Below are 21,648 nucleotides of genomic sequence, written 5' to 3'. Positions count from 1 at the left end.
AAACAACATCAGAATCAGAGCAAAGACAGTTTTACAATAGCAAAACTTGCCTGGACCTCCACAGAGATCTGTCCAAAATTAATTTGTGAAAAACCTGCACAACAATTTGTTACGTCCAACAGCATCCCATGAGAAAACTTTACATATTCCCAATGAGATGTACTGGATCTTGCTAGAACTCAGGACTACATTGACTGCTGCATGCCATCACTCCCTCCACAGTTTGAAAAATGATGGCTACATGTGGATACAGGACAGTTTTCCAAACAGGTAAAGAACTGCTTGTTGCTTTTCCAGGTTTCTTCTTCTTGTTATAATCTCCTAATCCAAAGAAACATTATGGCTCACTCACTGGGTTTTTCATCAAGTGCTACATTTTAATAGTCACAGCTTATTTCAAAGCACTCATTTTACTTATTTAAGACTTCTAAGTAGCTGTTTATTGAAATAAATTCTTCTAACAACAAAGTCAATTTGAACCTTAATTGGGCAACTGTGTGCCTTTGTCAAAATGTCAACATTAGAAGTTGGGATTTTTTGCCTCTCTTAAATTATTCAAGTCAATGCACAATTACGTGTATTTAAAATTCATTACAATTTGAATTTGTTCATTTTAATAGGGGTGATTAGCATTTAGAAAGCACAGACTTTTTCCAAGAAAGACCTTATGCAGCTGTTATTACAAAGATGGATTTGGATGCAAACTGCAGTATTAGATACCAATCTATATTAATTTCAGGAGTGTGTGTGAAATTATGAGTAGGAATCAGTACAAAAATAGCTCACGCTAGTCCTGTCTTCCAGGATATTGACTAGGTAATTAAAAAAAGATAAAAAATTAGCTAGCATAGCTAGCCAGCATGTGGCAAACTCCCTGAAATTCACAAGGGATGTGTGCATTTTATACAGCATTAAGCATTTTCCTGCTAAATAGGTATGGTAGCTAGATGATGAAAAAAAAAATCTCGTGCTATCTAAAGTAATCTGCCTTCCTCACCTGACTGAGCCTTCTCCTTCTTGTAGGCTTCTCTTATTTACTCACCAGCTAACTCACCTTCCAAGCAATTTACACATCAACACAATTTAAACATCCCTGAGCAGGTTCATTTAATTACCAGGATTACCACTGAGGAGACTCATTCCTGATGACATCAGAGGCATTTTTACAGCTGCCCTGAGAGGCTTCAGATCTTCACTGATGCTCTCAACAGAGCAGCTCTGAGCAAACACTTTGAAAATGTGCATGTCTCACATTTCCTGACTAAAATAATTACTGTATATCACACTATCATCATTTCCCCCTCCTTTTACTGTTGTATTACTGGAACCAGTAGGGTTCTGCTTTCCTTTATGGAAAAACAACAAAAAATATTTGATATATGGCAATTTTTTAATTCCTACTTGTTAATTTTTCACCTGAAATTGGAGGTGAAATTTAGGAACAGGTGCAAGAATGGCTGCAAATTTTAATCCAGGATGAAATTTCTGGGGGATTTTGAGGGTTTAAAATAGATAATAGTACAATACAGCAAGCTCAGCACTCATGTGAAAAGAAAGTAAACATCATTTATTTTAAAGTCTAGTAGCTTGACTGGTTTTAAGACTTGTCTTTTGATTAATGGCATTTTTTTCCTCTTCTAAATGTACACAGCATGTATTTTTCATGCCTAAAATAAAAATGGGTCAAACAAAATTATTTCAAATAATCAAGCTGGAGGGCATGATCTCTCCCTTCTGATGAACAACCTGTCACATTCATCTTTTTCACCTCAAGGAAGACTACTGAAAGATGCTGAATGAAGAAAAAGATCAGAATATTACAAATCACCAGACAATGCCTTTCAGATTTTTGATGGTGCCACTGAGCAAACAGCTAAATATTTATCCTTCTTAAGGACCAGGGCGAGCAAAATATTTACAGAAACATTTAATAACATTCCTAACTTGTCCCAGGAGTATATTTCAATTAGATTTCATTGACTGGCTACAGATAACTTTTGGATTTTCTTTTTCTGTTTCTCTGAAAAAGACTGGCAAGCACAACTTGGACAGGACTTGTGGAATTTAGGCTCCATGGCTGGCCCTGTGAGATCACACTGCTCATGCAGCTGCCTTGCGCACATCCTGAGCTTACTGAACTCAGCCCAAAGGAGATGGTAACATGGAAGAACCCCAAATGACTGAGCATACAGAAAATACAGATGATGGCATACAGGTTGTTTGAAATGAATTTTAGTAATAAATGTTTTGAGTTTGCATAACATCAGAATTACATTTCTATAGAATTAGATGTTTACATTTCAAAATGCTCACAAAGCCAGAATAAACCTGCAAATAATCACTGTATACTAAAGTTGTCTTTGAAGTCTCTGGTGTTGCTGTTTGCACAGCAAAATAAACATACCTGAGAGAAGTTCCTTTTTTGGTATCAATAACTTCACAAGATCTGACTTAGAAATATTTTTATATCTTTGTGAGAACAAAGCTTGAAAAGTAGTAGTTCACATATATATGTAATTATATAAAAGCTTTTTTAGACTTAAAATATTTTATTTAAATATTGCATGGAATCAACATCAATATTCAATAGAATAAATCTATCCATGCGTGCTTGTTTACATTTTCATTCTCAATAATTTCAATGGCAACTGATGAAAATAGCTATTAATGCTTGCAGAATTTCTTTGACTATTTCTACTGAAGAACAGTTATTTTCAGGCCTGTCTGATTATCAAAATAAAAAGACTTCTGCAAGCTGAAACTGTCCTTAAGACTTTCTCAGGGGTCTCAGAGAACAAAATCACTGCTTATAAACACCCAGAATAATAAAAATAAATAAAACCTTCAAAAATTGAAACATTTTAGACCAGTATTACATTGCCTCTCAGAAATAAAACAATTTTTTTCAAGCACTCAATGCACGTAACTGAAAGAAAAGTAAGTCAATAGGAGTTGAAATTTTATTTTCAAAAGTACAGAACATGGAAACCTCCAGGTGAGAAATTTTGCTGCATCTGCACAATGCCTTTGGAGAATCAATGTTACTATTGCCAGTTACTAATAGAGAAAAAAAAACCCAAGAGGTGTAATAAGATTTTAATCAAATCAATAAAGAATACTCCCTAAGGTAATTTTGTATCTTATTAGCTACAGCAAATAATCCTTTGTCTAATGATTTCACAGTTTTCAAGACCATTAAGCAATAGGTCTAATTAAACTTAATTTCTAAATAGAAAGTGATAATAACTCTTCTTTATTTATAAAAAATGAACAATGCAATAAAACTTCAGTTCAAATCATATAATGCAATAAGAAATTGTAAATTAGTCCATAAATTTAGTATATAGATAACAGAAGTATTTCTTTCTCTATTAGAAAAATCAGACAGCACTTATACACTATCTTCCTTTAACTCAAAATGTATTTCAAATATATCTATAATAGAAATGAAGATCACTTTTGGAAAAATAACAGTTGAACAGATAAAACCTGGTTTTAAACAAACTGGTCCCAATGATCTTCCACTACAGCTGAATAGAGATAATGTTATGGATCACTGCTTTTCTCTCCCAACTGCCCTCAGAATTCAAACTTTCAGTCACAAAAGCCTGAAAAATAAGCTGTTTTTATAAAAACAAATAAATACTCTGCAGTTGAAATCCAGAGTAAATGCTCTGACAGACAGGGAGATTTATTCACTATGTCCATTTTGTAGCACTATAGCAAAGAAATTATGTAGCAAAGCACCACTGATGCCTTTTAGTGGTTTTTAAATTTCTCAAATACTTTTGGTGAGAGATGTTATGAAATCCCCATACTTAAAAACAGTCTCAATCTGATGGGGGAAAGTCCAGAGCAATCTGATTTATGTAGGGCATTCTCTGAGGAGGATTCTGACCAGATGACCTACAAAACCTCATCCAATATAAATTATTCTGTGATTCTTGGATCTCAAAGCAGCCATATCTGTCTTGGAATCTGTTTTAAAGTGGTCTTGACTTACTGCTCTTATAAAAACAGCTTCAGCATTGTTTTTATTACAGTTTCCCATTATTTCATTACTATATACAAACCATGCAGTAGCTCACATAATCCATCTGTAGCTGCCTAGGATTTTCTAAACTTCCCCACTTTTTATCTACCTTAATTTTCAGAGGGGCCGTGTATCAAGTTTCTCACTGGAGATTTCATCCCTAAAATACACTCTGTAAAGGAATTTTTAGTACAGATTGCTTGCAGGTAAAGTACCCTTGAGAATTAAGACATTGCTCACAAGCAGCAATGAAAGATGTATCCTATCACCCCTTCTCAACTGTAAACAGGGGGAGAAAATGTTATGATTTGTGAAGGACCCTGATATACTATAGAGATTGAACAGGAAGGGAAAAAGGAAGTGGAAAGTTAGATGAGACAAGAATAAAGTTGCTAGTAAAGGACCAAAGTAATGATATGTAAGTTGCATTCTTACACATTCTTAGAGTAAATAAAATTCTTCTTGGATTATAAAGAAAATAAAAATGATGCTACTCCAGAATTACTTTAATACCACTTTGCAAACAGTAGTATTAAAATACAAATGTGTTGAGAAAGAGAACCAGAATGCAGTCCCATTCTGAAAGAGCAAGGCAGGGTAGACGATAACTACTGCTAAAATATCCCTTTCAGAAGCTAAAAAAAATCTTAGGGGATGATTAGATGAAGAACATTATATTCAGTATGTTCTACATGCTATTATTTTCATGCTTCTCTCCATATTCTATTTATTAACAAGACGGGGTTTTGGTTCTGTTATAATAAAGATGGTTTTAATTTTCCTGGTTCTGTTTTGTTCTGTTTTGGTTCCATTATAATAAAGATGGTTTTAATTTTCCTGGTGTTTAGATTGAATCTAGGCTATCCTGAGGATTCTGTAGCTGGTCATACTCTGATAGCCTGTGGCAGGGAGTTAGTAGTAGTGTTCATAACATTTACTGAACTCACATTGCACTTACATTTTGACAGTGGAGTAATGCCTGTCAGTAGTTGATTTGTCTCTAGCATCTCAGCATTTCCATGAATTTTGCAGTTTGATTGGAAAAGCTCAGTCTTTAAAAAGTACCGAGTGAGACTCATTTTGCAGTATCAGAGCTTTCTTCTACCCATTTTTTTTTAAATTTATTTTTAACAGAAAGTGTCCCACTATCATGTGAAATGGAGGGAAGCAACCCATAAAATTGTGTCCCAAATGAAGCTCAAATTTCAGTGTAAGATGTTGAGCCTCTCTATCCACAGAGTTCTACAGAGGGACAAGCAAGCTCCTTCACCCATAGAAAGATAACATAAGAACTCCTCCGAGGGTGCCATCTGTCTGATTGAAGAAGAGATCCTGGCAAAATAGTTCAAGGCCCTGTGAAGTGCAAACAGTGACCTGCAGGAACATTATTTAACAATTGATGGATGCAAACTCACAATAATACTGAGCCAGAAGTCACTCCTCTCACAAGAGAGCATCTCTTCTTTCAAGCTTTTTTTGGAGTCTCAGAGGTCTAGATGCTATTTGCATAATAGGATCAGATCCTCTTTTTTCCCACTGTCTGAGTTTGGTTTTGAACAGCAGCCTACTTCAGCAGGAGGGGAAGAAGAGCTGGCTGCATTATTCTACCTACTGCCATCAGGGCAGGCGCGTGGGAGCAATAGGTTGGAGTGATGAGTGACTATTGCTTCTACTAAGCAAGTACTACAAACAGTAGGCTGTTAAACAAATAATGGGAAGCAGCAGGACTTCTGGATGTATATTTGCAGAAAACAGCCAGAAACTGTACACTACTGTATCTTGATCCTGCTGGGCTTTGTGGGTACTCTTGAGCTAGCTTAGGTGACTCTAGTCACTCAGCACTTACACACTAACAGAGCCACCAAGGCAGAGACTTGGGTTAGAGAAAGAAGCCCAGGCACAGAGTTTCCTACCTATTTATACCTCCTCAGACCTTCAGACCTGCACACACTACATCACTTGACTTTGTTTTGGTTTTTCCGATCCAGCATTGCTGAGTGATATTCCAACAAGATAAAATGTTTCTTATTAAATAAATAATGAAATAATTTTGTCAGTTGTCAGTTCCCGAGTATCATTTTTTTGACCTGACACTGCTAAATCTCTATTTGCTGTGTCATAAGATATGACAGACTTACTAAGTTTTGCTTCCAAAAACACTAAGATTGAAAGCAAATATTTTCTAATATTCTAAACATATAACAGATATTGCTCACTGAGCAGTGTCTCCTTACCAGGACATATAACTCTTTGAAAAGATAAAAAAGTATTGTAATATTATATATTTCTAGGGGATGTTTCTGCATTTGCAATTAGCTACATTTTTTTACATTTTTTACAGCTTTCCTTCACACATTTTCAGTGATTGATACTTAGTTTTTTTTTCCTTTTTCATTTTTAGGTAACCCATAAATTGTCAATTGCTTTGTAGTATTAAATAAATCAACTATTTTCTGAAATTCAGGTAGCAACTCTGTCACTAGTCCATGGACTATTATTGTGATGAGAGAGAAAAGATAAATGACCACCTGCAGTCCACAGAGTTCTGTTTAACCACTGTTTTTAGAAGTTCAAGAGAATAAATATTTTTCCAATCAGAAGCTATGATTTGAAGCACCAATCATCTGCACAGATGTAGAATAAGTAATGAGAAAAATGAAGTGTTATTAATTTCTCCTCTTGAAGTGAACTGTAATTAAATATACTTTATTTACACCTTTTTGAGTCCCATCTGCTCCTCCAATAGAAAATCTATAGTTAAAGTATATGCTTCATTGATTCCAATTAATTTCTTTAGATGATACAATTCCCCAAGGAATAATGCGTGTATAGGCTTACTGAACACCTTCCTTCTAGTATACTAAAATTAATGTTTTTCCTGGGAACTTTTACACTCACTTGAGGCAATAAAACAGACATTACAATAAAGCATTGCAACATTTTTATTTCTAGCCTCAGCCTCCAATGAAAATTACAATCTGATCAGACAGAACAAATTCATATCTATAAGCTACAGATATTAACAATTCCTAATTTAAGGTCAGGCTAGAGGAAAAAAAGTTTCACCTATACTTAATCTTTCCAAGTATAACTGGGAAAAAAAAAAAAAAGGAAAAGAAAAGAAAGACCTATTTATTTTGTGGATATCATGGAATATGCTGAGTTGGAAAGGACCCACCAGGATGATTCAGTCCAACTCCTAGCCCTGCACAGAACACACCTAAGAATAGTATCATAAGCATTGTCTAAAAGCTTCTTGAACTCAGACAGGCTCAAGACAGTGACTGTTTCCCACTTTTCCTTATTTTCTCTCTTTGTTACCATTTTTCAGGAACTTCTACAGGACATATGCATCATTAAGGCATCTATTTCCAATCAAGAATGCTGAAAGTTGCTTCATGTCCCGCTGCTTTGTTGGCCTGTTTGGATAGTAGCTATCCCATCCAACCAGAAGATACATGAAAAAAATGGAAACATTCATTCTAGTAGAATAAAAGGCCCTTTCTTGGTTTAATGTTTGCTACTTATTTCCAGTCTTAGATATCATAAATATCCAAATCCTGCAGAAAATCTGTCCTTTAAATTGCAGGCATCCCCTTCCACTGTCCCATTATGTTACATATCCTGTTTCTTGGGTAAATGGCAATGTATCAGATCCAAATATGTTTAAAGTGGGATTTACTCATGTCATGCATATGAATAGAAGATGGGGTAAAATGATGCAATAAAAGCAATGCCTTTGACTGTTATTTAAACTAAGTGGTTTCTCACTGTCTGACCTCACCATAGATACAGAATTAAGCTTCTGAGGAGAACAAGTATTTGTTCATGTTATGACAAAACAGGAAGAAATTATTCCTTTTATTACATCTGCTATGGCATTCTGATTCAGAACACCTTGGGATGCATTCAGACAGGATCAAGTTTTATTACGATGTTAAGATCATCCTGTTGCAAAAGGTAGCAGCTGAAGGGAAAGCTCCTATTATTGTAACATAGAAATTACAGCATTCACAAAGTCAGTCTGTCAGACCTGTGTCTTTCATCTTCTAACCTAACCACTGACCAAACAGTTGAGGTATATGACTCCTTTTGAAGCTACGGCACTATACAGAAAGACACACAAGACCTGTGGGATCAGAATGAGCCTGAATTCACACCCAAGTGTGTAAGTAGAAGGTGAAGGATCTAGTAAGAGTACCTTAACCTCAGAAACAGTAGATCAGGTTGTCCACTTCACAGTTAAATGCATTTAAGCCACAGCTATCACCCCAAAATAGGCATAAATATATACATTTTTAATTCACATGTATTTATTTATTTATATTTATCTGCTTATTTGTTTAGAGCACCAATGTACAATAACTAGTAACTCTTCTTCTCAAATCCAAAAGTAAGTAACAATTTTTTATCTACTTATCAATTTATTGTGTAACTGTGGGACATGTCTGTTTGTTTCACTCACTTTGAAAGGTCTACAATGGAGCAAGGCATTTAGAACCCCCTCATTCACCTGCCCTATTTAAACCTTTAGTGGAGATACAGTACATTCACCCCTGTATTGACTAAAGTATGAATATACAGCCAACACAGATGTGGTCATTGAATTTGGTCAAGAAAACCTATTCTTACTGAAAGGAATTTTCAGAGAGAGATATTAAGATTGCAGGTGGGGGGAAAAAAAGCTTATACTTGTAACACTAATGAGTTAGTACTAGAAAAAAAAATACAAGAAAATAAATGAGAAAAATATGTAAATGAGGATGAAATTCCACTTGAGGCAAAGTTGAATTTCCTGGACATGCAGAAAGTATTTGATGCACAGCTTGAGACTTATATTTTGAGATTTAAATAAGAACTTGATCTAATCACTCTTTTGTATCATCTAAATTTCCAGCAGGTGTCCCATTTACTTTCATCCTCTCATGAGCTATAAGGTATGCAGCCCGAGGACAGAAGCATTGCTATCCAATAACTGCATCAAGTGACTCACAACATGAATTTTATCTAGCTCATCAGGTAATCAACTAGCTTCAGGAAGCTGTCTGACCTTCCTCTCAAAAGTCAACATGGTTTCCTCAGCTTAAAGTCTTTAACAACCTACCATGTGTATTGCCCTTCTAAAAATTTTTATGCCCTGAACTTCAGAAGCTATTCTAAACTACAATGTATAAGGAAGAAAAATCTTTTATTGGCCATAGGAAGCAAAGTTTTTATAACAAAGACTGCGTCAGAAGCATCTAAAACAATTACAGAAACTGCTCAGGGAAAAATATTTCATGTCAAGCACTGAAACTTTTTGATATAGATAGATATATATATAGATCGAGATATTCAGTTTATTTTACAGAAAGCTCAATTAAGTATCAATAAGCAACATAAGCCTTTCAAGGGTATATGTTATGCAGCAATAATCCATGCTGAGTGCCACAGATGACTGACAATGGCAGGGAATTAGCCCAACACAATTTACACCCTATTGCGTACTTCTGCTTAATTTAACAGCAAGAACTCAGCTTCCCCTGTGTGTTTCTATAATCATTTAACAATAGAAGCTTCATTCCAGAGATTTTCCTTCAAAATAAACCTGATCAAATCCTTACTGTGACAACAGATGGTGACAGAGCAGATGTATCATTTCATCTGAAAGTTCAGCAACTGTCATTCAAGAGCTGCAGGATGGCTACTCTGAGGTACCACGAACAGAATATTGGAAAATAATTAATTCAACAGACATGCAAAATTAGGAAGGAAAAAAACAGAAAAAAAGAATATACTAAGGAGAAGGGAAAAAAGGGACTGGTCTTAATGAACTTCTAGAACAGACTTGTTTTCTTTTGAGGACATGTCATATTTCAGAACTCTCTGCTTAATCACTGCATTTTAAAAATACCAATACAACAGCAATGGAGCCTATTACTCTGCAATTAGTAATTTAAAAAAGAAAGGAATGTGTTTTATTTCATACAGGTGTTTATCTGTAGAATATATGTTGTCCCATCAGTCCTATCAATTCACCTGAGCAATGGAATTCACCTTTTCAGAAGCAATAGAGATGCAACACATCTCTATGTGTTGTGTCTCTAAGCAAAGAACACTGGCTTGATTGACAGGCAGGACAGTCACCATGACATTTGTGTGTACTCACCTTTATAAAGTAAATATAAGTTAGGTTTTATTAAATAAACTCACCGAGTCAGACTTTTAGAATTGATTTTAAATGAGATTGTTCTTGCTATAGAACTTTAATAAATCTGGACAACAAACACCCAACTGAAGCAGAATATGAGGTGATACAACACAGCTGATCTGGTGCAGATGTGTATAGCTGTTTTTATTACATTATATAAGAAGTAAAAGGAAATGGATATAACCATGTGTATTTTTGAATGACATCAGATGTATCCCATCACTCCATTCTTGGCCATCAAGAATGTAAAATATTATCTGCAAAACAGGGTTCTTGACTGTGGAATCTGACACACACAATGATACCCCAGTTTCTGGCCTTAGTGGCATCAGTTCATTATGCCATGATCTTGTTTTAAAACTGAGTTAAACACAGTTAAACACTCTTTCTGATTCTCACATGATTCTCATTATTAACTGTCCACTTTGAATAGACCAGCTACCAGTTCTTTTCCCATAAAGCAGTAACATTCTAGAGGGACACATTATCCTTAAAAGTTAAAACTATTTAATGAAAAATTCCTATCTTCTGTAGATATAAGTATTTCAAAAAGTCTCATGCTACTTGTGGAAAAAAAAGAAATAGTGCTCAAAAAAAAAGGATTATAGCATTCTTCCCCATTATACTTTTTTTGGTGAATTCAGCATATGAAAGATGGAGGGTCATACCCTTTATACTCATCCTAACAGAGATGAGACATACAACATAGGAAAAAGAAGTTTAAAATACACTCTTCTGCCATGATGCTTTTATCTGTTTCATGTGAAACCTTGGGATTTGACTGTTGCCCATGCAGTAGAGAAGCGTCTATTTCTTACATTTGTGAACACGTATGAGAATGTAACAATAATCAAAGAAATGAAAAATCTACTCCCCGAATTTGCCACATGCAATATCTGCTTTGTACCACTGCCTTGTGGAGTGAAATGAGAGCCAGAAAGTTCTGACTTTCCCAGCTGCAGTTTATGAACATTTTACTTACTTGTTCACGTAGGGACAGGAAGAGGTGAACTGCAGCCTGACTAAGATTTCTATCTAAACTTGAATTCCACTGTGGACCTAAGCCAGATGTTGCCAATTCATCCTCCTGGCATGGCAACCAGTAAAAGCCAAATCACAATGAATCCCAAATAGAAAATGAGAGTTATAAAATGTAGTAAAATCTCTACTAGCTGGAAGCTACATTTGGTTTCTCACACTGAAAAGGATCAGAAGGCTTTATAAGGATTGCCTAATTTTCATTTCTTTAGATGCTATCAAGTCAATTTTCAGCCGAGATCAGCACATTTGCAAATTCATTGTGGACTATGAAAAGACTGGGAATTGAAAAGGAATGGGCAGTGCTTGTTCTCATTACACCACCACAGTTTACTACCTGTCATTTGGACAGATCCAGCAGGGAGTTGATGCTGCCTTTCAAAACTCACCTGCCTAACGATGGCTCTCGCAGGATCTGACATTTGCTGTAATCAGTGTAACAGCTCAACAGAGGTCAGGAGTTCCAAGAAAAGGAAACATGCCCATGTTTCCACTCTCATCTTGGCTGATCAACTAGAGAAGCCTCTGGCTCGAGCCTTGAAATATTCCAGTCTTTCTGCCTCTCTGCTATGAGTTCTATATAATTTTTTCTCTGAATTTATGGAAATTTTGTTGACAACATCATATTTCTTAGTGCATATTTGAAATATTCGGTATATTTTGAGTCCAAAATAAATTTTTTTCTCAACTACTTGCTATTATACTCTTAAGTGTTACTATTTACATCCAATGCATGCAGTTCCAATATAGAAAACACAACTAATTTTCTATTTTTTACCATTTCAAGTGTTCTTTTCATCACTGTCAACTCAGAGAGGGGGAGCTTTATTTCCCTTTTGTCCCACAATCCTCTTCAATTTTTTTTTGTCTGTGGGGTCCAGCATTTTTTGCACCATCTTTCCATCACTATTAAATGTACTACCACCATTCTGAGAACTTCTTATTGTTTCATGCTGTCCAAATAACTACCACCTTCTTATCAATACCCATCACCTTTGATCCTTAAATTTTAATTAATAGATCTTATCTTTCTAACGATTTTCCAGACAAATCTACTTTCACAATTACTGCATTAAAGGAAAGCTGCCACATTATGGACAGTCATCAAGTCTTTTCTAATTACTTTTTCCTTCATCTTTTTAACTTGCTGCAACATTGAGATGTTTGGATAACACTTCTGGAGTTACAGCATCTTACACACATTTTCAGGTACATTTGTTTCCTCTTTGTAATGCTAATAGGTCTGTCTGTGCTCCCATTGTCTTCTCCATATCAAGAATATTTTCATTAAGGAATCCTAAGGGTTGTTTCCTTGACTCTAGTTTGACAACTGTCTTCCCTTTTTACTTAACTAATTAAAATCCACATATATATATATATAAATTCTAAGTGAAAAAAACCTTCAATTACCTTGCCAGTGCTCATTAAAAAAAAGCTGTGGGTATTTGTTAAGTGAAATTAAATAGACACAACTTTTTTTTAAAAAAAGGTATAACTGGATGAAGACACCTTTCAAGTTCATGATGTGCTTGTAGGAAGAAGTTAAAATTAGCTGTTTAACTGCTTAGAAAAGAATTTATTTTATTTAAAAAATCAAGATGGAAAGACTATTTGAGATGGTATTTTAATTTTTAGATAAATGATGTGTTGATATAACAATTAAAGAGTCCTGTTTCTTCTCTCCATACTATGTTGATACTTGCTTCACGTGAAAACAGAAATTAACCTTACATCTGTGTAGCCTTTTCTGACTATACTCAAAAATATTATTTAAGCATTTCATTAAAATTAGGTCATTTCATTTAAATTAGATTTTGCCTAACTTCCTTTATGATAAAAAACTACAACCCTCTCTACATAAGGTAAGCCAAAAAGGAAATCTGGTTTTGAATTCAACGTTCCCTAAAATTTTAGACATCCACATATAAGTAAACCTTTTTCTTCTCCAGTATTTGACAGGCAACAAGACCCTACCAGTCTCGCTGCTAATCAAATCAGCCTCTCTTTCCAGTTTGACCTTTTGACTGAGTTTCTTGAAGTGCTCCACAGTAATTCCTTTGGAGTATAATGATCGGTGCTGATGAGAGGTGAATGCATTATAATTGCAGGCTGTCCTGACAAAGATCATGGCCAAAAAGCTTTTCAAGACAGGAAAGATATTTTTGCTTTCCACAGGAGTTCTAATGAAGAATAAAATGCCTTGTTGACCCCATGTGCCAAGGGCGCAAAAACAGCAGAGATCCCTAAATTATATGTTAGAGTGGTGGAACATTTTAACTGTTGTTTATATAGTTTTGTTTTTTTTACTGTCTTTATTTTTTACAGTAATAAAATCAAAGAGGTAAGTTCAGGGTGAACCATAACAGTAAAAATGGAACCAATTAACTGCTTTTTGTTCATTAGGCAGTATCTTATTCCTTCTTTTGAGACAGGAGCATATCTTTGCACTCTCTGCATCTGATGTTATACAAACTATTATGAAAATTCCCAAATGGAATGCTAACTTCATCTATTATAGCTTCATTTATACTTACCCATATAGTTGTTGTTATTGTTAGTATTAGTGGTATTATATTATTTTCTTAAATTTTTTACATTTGTGCATCTTCCCATGAAAAAAACAGAAAACAAAATAGAGGTATCTCCCGCCTTTGTGAGTTACACTCATTGCAATTCCATATATATAAAGTTGGACCAGAGAAAGGGAACTGAGAAATATGTTCGCTAACTGAAGACTTGGTGTAAGGGAGGTGAAAGCACTTTTCTTCCTCAAATCTCTCCTCTTGAAGGTGACTTTACAGCTCAGTCATATACAATTTCTCTCCTTGTATGAGGAAGCAATTTTTTCATTCTTATGAATCAGGTTGCTCTGTTTCCCCTTACCACGTTTCTTTGTGTGGAAATTATCATTATATAATTAATAGTTGTTATACACAACATATACATACTTAACTGTACGGTGTACTGAGTTTTACCTTGGTAATTTTTATTCATATTTTGTTTAAATAGTTGTGCAGATATTAATTTTTTATGACTGAATTTGTCAATAGGCCAAAAAAAAACCCATACATTTTCAGAATTTTGAAACATTGATTTATTCTGGTTAATTCTGTAAAGGATAATGACAACAGTTCTCTTTTATACTAAAATTGGTAAGACACAATCTGAAGAAAAGAATATATACCTGCATCAAATAGGTTAATTTGAAAAGATTAGACATGTTCTTACTTTGGTGAAACACTCCAATTCCCTTTGAATTGAGAAAGTAAAAACACCAAAGTACTCTCTAAAGAAAATCTAATGAGAATTCTTGAGGTAGAATAATGAACAGCTACCACAAAAAAATAAAGATAGTTCAAGTGAGAATTAGAATTATAAATTTAAAAAGCCCAAATGTTCTTTTTCTTACCTGCTGGTTTACGGGAAAATTCCTGTTGATTTTTTTAATCTATAAAAATGAATAAAGAAATAGATTAATACTCAGTCACTAGGATGAAAAACAAACAAACAAACAAAAAAACCCCCTGGATTTTAGATACATATATTAGATTATCCCATCCAAATTATGCTTGCAAAAAAGAAAATAAAATCTCCTGCAGTAAAGGAACTGAAACCTTTGGCAAGCTCATTTGAACAATGGGATATTTCTGTGGTTACTGTGGTTCATTTTGCTGTTTAGAACCCAGAAGAGGAGCATGCACACAAAATTATTTCTAAATTCTGAAACACAATGTAATTTACTTTTTTTTTTTTTCTTATTAGGAGACATAAACTAGAATATTTAACTCTAAATAAAATTATTTTAGAGCAACTTACTGCCAACCACCAAAGTCATCAATCTCTAAGCAAGTTCCTTTCCTTAAAGAATGATGAAAATTTGGGTTGGAACAGCTTTGGAAACATCATTTACTCTACCCTTTTATCCTAGGTGCAAATTCAAGTATGCAAAATCATTTCTGATAATTGTTCAAGTAATTTTTTCTAAAACATTCAAGAATATCCCTAGGTGAAAAGTAACGAGAAAACCAGGCTGAGACACCTAATTCCTGATGAGCTTCTGTTTAGCCCTGCAGTTCATGGACTCCCTCTGAACAAACATTGCCAGCTTTCTGACATGAGTGTCCAATACAAAGAGAATTATGTGTAGAACATACCCATTCCTATCATTATTAGAAGAAAAATGTTGTTTTTTAAGCATAAGCCTCTGAAAGCTTTTGTCAACCTAGTAAATCTAAAACCTAGTACATCATGACAGATACCTAATACCTAGAATAAAAACATATTCAAATTGAAGACATTGTCAACTAGGTCTCTATATGGAATGTAACTGAATGATCTGGAAGGCCTGTAACCACTATATAACATAAAACTGCTCCAACCAACCTGCAACATCTTTTTAGAAGAAAAGAAGAATCACCACCGAATTTCCCCCAGTGTTTACAATATTGTCCCTAAACAACTACATGCAGAGATGTGAGTGGCAATGTGTTTTGCAGACTTCAGAACCAGGCTGCAGTCACAAGCTCTTTGAATTCCTCATGCAAATACTGAGCAAGTGTCACTGGCATCCCACAATTTTGCTATCAAAGGATAATTCCCACTGTCAAGAACATGCTGGCACACAATTTCAGTTGGTTTTCAAATGTGTCCTCCATCAAAAGTGTCAGAAGAACATTTCTACCCTTCCTTCTTTCTTCAATGCTAGTTAAGGAGAAGCATTAGAGGAACAAGGTCATTCAAAGGACAAATAAATAGTATAAAATAAATCCATACAAGATACCAACTATCTAATGTGATTTTTTTAAATAAAAAGCAGATAAAACCCACATTTTTTTGACGTAAAAAATACTTGAAGACTTCTGGGATTTATTCCTGAATCAAATATTAATTACTCTAGCATGATAAATTCCTGTTTGTGTTAGTAATCTATTAAAGTCCTTGTGAAAACCATGTATTTTAATCTAAGACTACAGCTAATAGCCTGAAAATTTTAAGTCTTGAAAGTACAATGTTAAGAAAAAGAAATTTTACTTTTCTAAACAAAATTCTGTAAATATTTACTTAGTGGCAAGTTACAGTTATATTTCGAATAATTTAGGAGTGTTTTTATTTACTTCAAACATAGAGACTGCATTTTTTTAACAAAGTACATTAGGTGCATTGTGTGCTGTTAATGTTCTTCTAAAATGTAAATACATACTTGAAACATCATTTTCTCATTCAAAAAATTTCCAGCTCATTTTCTAAAATACAATCTAAGCACCTATACATTACATGGTTGTTTTAACTGCTGTTATTTGGATTAACTAAAACAACTATGTTTATCTTTCAGGTAATAAGGTGATTTCTTGAAATGCATTATTTTTAATTCTTTTACAGAAACTTCAGAACTGTATTATAGTTGTTCAAATCGACCTGAAACTAAAAATTGTTAAGAATGATTAATTTTAGAAACACGTAAATGTTTATCATTCATGTGCATCACTATTGAACATTACAGAATAAAAAAGTTCAACAATTAGGCAGCACTCATATGTTCTTCCCAGCCTGTTACAATGTATATTAAGTAATATTTAATTTCCAGACCTAAATTATTTGGTAATTAAAACCTAAAAGTAAACATTTTTCCAGAAATTAAAAAAGAGAAAAAATCTTCAATTACTTTACTGGTTATCTAAAAGAGAAATGTTGCTTTAGTCTTCCAACTTTACTGAACCCATTGTAATACTACTATGTGTTATTAAGCACAATCATAGCACACAGAACTATGTAACTAATGCAATTAAATTAAAATTTGTTTTCATCAGTACAATACACTGCAAATATACATGAATGTAATATTTCTAAATAAAACACACCAGCAGATACTACACTAAAAAACAGAGGCGTTCTGAGAATATTATTTAGAAAGATGTGTTTGTGCAGAGCAATTAAAAATCAGAATGGCACAAAAGGAGACAGAAGAACAAGCTAGAAAACAGACTCTTGTCTGAAGGCAAAGACAATGTAGGCTGATTTGAAGTTAGCAAGAACTATCTGCTTCTGCTTCAAGCACAAAAAACAGGTGCTGAGGGATGATATTCTATTCTGATTCAATTTCCATGAATGCAAATTAGGAGAAAAAAAAATCTAAGAACACCATAGAGAAAGTAATTTGGGAATTAATGATCAATTCAAGGTGGAAGGAGGAGGAAGGAGTCAGAAATAAGGTCTCTGCAGTATCTTGCATCTGACAAGGAAAGAGATAAGCACTGATAATACAAGACCAATAATGGTATCATAGAAACACAGAATGGTTTAGATTGGAGGGAGCATTAAAGATCATCTAGTTCCAACCCTCTACCATGGTCAGGGACACTTTCACTAGACCAGATTGTTCAGAGCTCCACCCAGAGCTCTGGCTTTGAAAACTTTCAGGGATGGGAAGAATATATTTTAGTGAGAGCCATCAAAGAAGATTGGTTCAAAATATAACTGATTGTTAACGGTACAAATACGTTTTACTAGATATGTTCCAAAAATTCATCTCACAGTATGTTTGGACATCACAGACATGAAGAATGCTGGGCAGGGAGATGATTTGAAGTGGAACATAATGAAAAATGTCCCATGGCCAAATTCAGTCATTTTTGTGCACTAGATGGTGCAACCACAGATGGATATTTTCACAGTGATGGCTGTGCCTGCTCTGCAGAGGAAACAAACAAGAACATGGAACACAGCACTTCTCAGCAGGAACACAAATGAGCAAGCCTTGGCTTCAGGTGTGCACAATGATTGCAAACGTTTGGGCTTTTTAGTTTTTATTATTTAAAAGTCTTTGTGCCAGAGAAGCAGTAATACAGAAGAATACTGTTCCATACTATTATCTTTTTCCATTAATTGTAGCCTATTATTGTTGCCCTCTTCTGAAATGCAGCTGATTAAGCTCATAAAAGCTCGGTTTTAAATTTTCACATTCAGTTAAAGCTGAACTGAATCGTTCACTCCTCTCAGAGATACCATTTCAGAACTCCTTGGGGCCAATAGCACAGCAGAAATATTTATTTTCAGTTTCCATATGAGGATTTTAAAGTGCAGTTTGAGAGCTACTATTTATTAGGCTTTTTTTCCCTTTCTTACCTATTTATATTAATGAAATTTGCTATTCCAATTTAATCACAGGATGCCCATGAGATGATGAGGAAATGTATCTTTCAATAAGAACCAAGTACTCTTAAAAGTAGTAAGATCAAGAGATTTCAGGTTTCTCCAACCCTTAAAAATTTAAATAGAAGCAATCAGATATTTGAAAACTCTACGTGTACCACACTTCCTTTGATCCTATTTCATTATAAACCATACTGTAAATTAGACTCAAACTAATAAAAGGATAATGGGAAAGATGATTAATAGACAATTAAGATTCAGGTAATACATCCGGTCCTCCAGAAGAAAGAATAAGAGAGTAGGTGTTAGTTGTTAGGACAACAGGAGATCCTGACAGAGACCGTTCCATTGGAGTACCTAGGGGAACAGCTAAGGCAACATATGAAACAAGTGGGCACCAGTGCCTGCTCAGCCTTTTGCTGACTTAGGCAGTAAATAAGATACTCCCCACAATTTCACATATTATTTGATCTCTCATTTTCTTGCAGTCTGTAGATATCATATAATTTTGCAGGTCACAGTCATTTTCTAATTTAAAAGAACCTTTTATTTTTTTAATTTATGCTAGCCATTTTTATGGATTTCCCCAAACAATTTAGACTCTCTAACTTTCTCTATCAATTGTTTGCACTACACAACTGCTGACTCACATTCATTAGCAGGTTATTAAAATAGAATAGCTTGAGAAGAACATAAATTCATTACATAGTTCTTCATCTCATGCATAGAGATGAAGACAAGCAACAATACAGTTTGTGCTATTGGGATGTTAAGTGATTTCAAAGAGGAAGCCAGATCATTAAAATTCGGAAAAAAACATGAGTCCGTGCTGTGATAGTCTTATGTTAATGGATAAGAAAGAGTACATAACACTTCAAATTACTAGTCAGCTAGTCTTACTTTCTGTCCTTGCTAGGTTTTTATTTACTCAATGGGATAGATAAGTTGTGGCAAGATTGTGGCAATTTTGTTGTCCAAGAGTTTATGTGCTTTGAAAGAATCAAAGAAGATTTGAAAGAAGCATGCAACAGCTCCCACAAAATACATCATATATTGGTGAATGCATTCAAATATATGTATAATTGCCTGTAGAACAAATATAGCAATTCTTGGTGCTGGTTTTGCAAGCTGCAGTAGATTTTAGAATTCACACTAAAAATCCGTATAAGCTAAGTTATGCAAAATGATCAGTCAATATGTTCTGGAAAATATGGGAGCACAGGAAGTATTTAATTCACATCTGCCTCTTGACCTACCAGTGATGGCACCATTCTCTGTCATGTGTTGATCATATTTAACTAGCTGAATGGTTCAAAGGATAAAAGATTAGGATTACTTCCATCATTCCTAGCATTTTCATGTCCTAGTTGGATTTTTGTCAAGACTAGACACAGTGGATTGGAAACACACTCAGCCTGAAGGAACTCAGCATCAACTTCCTTGAAGGAAGAAAGGGAAAAACTCCAGAATGTATGAACAGTTACATAGAGGAGAGGCTTGATTCAACACTGAATAATGCATAAGCACAAGCATGACCTCTGCTTTCCAGTCTGTTCCTATAGATACCTGCAGGCTGAGTCATCCTCACTACAGCTCCTAGATGAGAACAAAAGTGAGAACCAAGATGATATGTTTCAGCTTATATAATCAATGTTATAAAATCTCTCTTGCGAGTAAAAAAATTTAAAAAAAATTATGAAATATTTGTAAAGTTTATAGACAATGAGGACACAGTAGGCATTATTCAAGAAGTCCCTAATCAGCTGTCTGAAGAAGTCCTAAAGTAGCAGATGGCTGGAAAGACAAAATGAAATATAACTATTCTTTTGTTATCACCAGATACAGGACTAAATGGATCTTTATTCTGGTACAATTTAACAGTTCTCATGAATCATCTTAATCCATATGGAAACTAAAATGTTTCATTTTAATCCTATATAGGAGTAGAAGAAGAGAGATAATCTTGAGGTCACATTTGGAAAGCAGAACTGAACAAGCTTCCTTTTAAATCCTACTGACTGCCTTTATTAGCCAGCTGTACAAAAGAAGCAGAGAGCTTCCATATTTTGGTGAGTTCCAATAAATACAGGTATTTGATAAATACTTTTGGGGACAAAAAAATATAGCTACTAAAACTCAGGAATGCACCTCCAAAAACAGAAGGAGATGAATACAAATCATTCCTAAGAGAGGTGTTGAGCTTTTGAAAGAAAATATTTGTATATTGAGAGTTGTTAGTAATTTAGGACACGTAAAAGCGCTATCAAAGCACAAATGGCCGTCTGAAATGTGATCACAAACCTGCATATTATTAAACCTTTTTCTTTCGCACTCAAAGAGATTCAGTGATACATTGAACAGCACAAGCACAAAAGTAATGGATGGATATCAGAAAGAAATACCAGATTTGTGCCTATTACATGGAAGAATAATGGGAGCCCTAAGGACAAAAAACCAAAACCTACTCTTCAAACATCTGTGAGGTTCCAACAATAGGACTGCAATTAATTTTACTCCAATTAAAATTTTCTTTTTTAAAAAGCATTGTGCTATTTTTAACTTGACAGATAAATGGCATCACTTAATCCTGCAATATTTAACAGCCATTCCTAAAACTGAATGTCACCTTAATGACAATATTTCTATTGTGCCTCTTTAAAGAAGATATATGTGCTACAAAGAGTTTTATAACAGTGAATCTCCATAAATAAAATACCAACAGCAACATGCATACTATTAGAGACACTGAAAACAAATTAAATCCAGTGCCTGAGGAAGCTATTAGGGTCCCATCTGAAAGTAAGAAACATGAGTCTCTGTACTGAAGACGTATTAGAAGGACTGTGAACAAGAATTGAAAAGGTATGAAAAAAACCTGACCCAGAAGGAGACACCACAATCATTGCTTCAGATAATGAAATGCAACTGAGTAATTGTGGCTTATATCATAATAGTAGTTGCTCACTGGAGTATGATTACTGCAGTATCAATCACACTAAGAGGTAAAAAAGCTGGTGTTACTTATTACTACAGAGCAAGGAAGCCATGTCATTTTTCCAGCAGAAACCAGACTTAAACTGTTAAATTAAACTATTAAAAATTGATCTATATGTCTCTCCTGGTGTAAAATACCAGATTTCATTACCTCTTGATTTTTCAAGGCAATTAAATATTATAGATAAGCCAACTTCAATTTTACATTTCACTTACCATTTCATTAAACTTAACATTTAGACAA

The 21,648-nt window shown here is 34.4% G+C and overlaps 1 protein-coding gene across 4 annotated transcripts in view; it reads right to left on the bottom strand.

Moving 5' to 3' along the window:
• Nucleotides 1-21,648, bottom strand: part of SNTG1 (syntrophin gamma 1) — a 319,642-nt gene that overhangs the window by 57,686 nt on the left and 240,308 nt on the right. For all 4 annotated transcript variants that reach the window (XM_036398513.2, XM_054518579.1, XM_054518581.1 and 1 more), the window contains one exon: nt 14,671-14,709. In XM_036398513.2, the coding sequence (XP_036254406.1) occupies nt 14,671-14,709 (39 nt within the window). The remainder of the gene's footprint in view (nt 1-14,670; nt 14,710-21,648) is intronic.

This window comes from Molothrus ater, chromosome 1 (genome assembly GCF_012460135.2).
Source record: "Molothrus ater isolate BHLD 08-10-18 breed brown headed cowbird chromosome 1, BPBGC_Mater_1.1, whole genome shotgun sequence".
Classification (NCBI taxonomy): domain Eukaryota; kingdom Metazoa; phylum Chordata; class Aves; order Passeriformes; family Icteridae; genus Molothrus; species Molothrus ater.
This window is presented reverse-complemented; position numbering and strand designations above follow the sequence as displayed.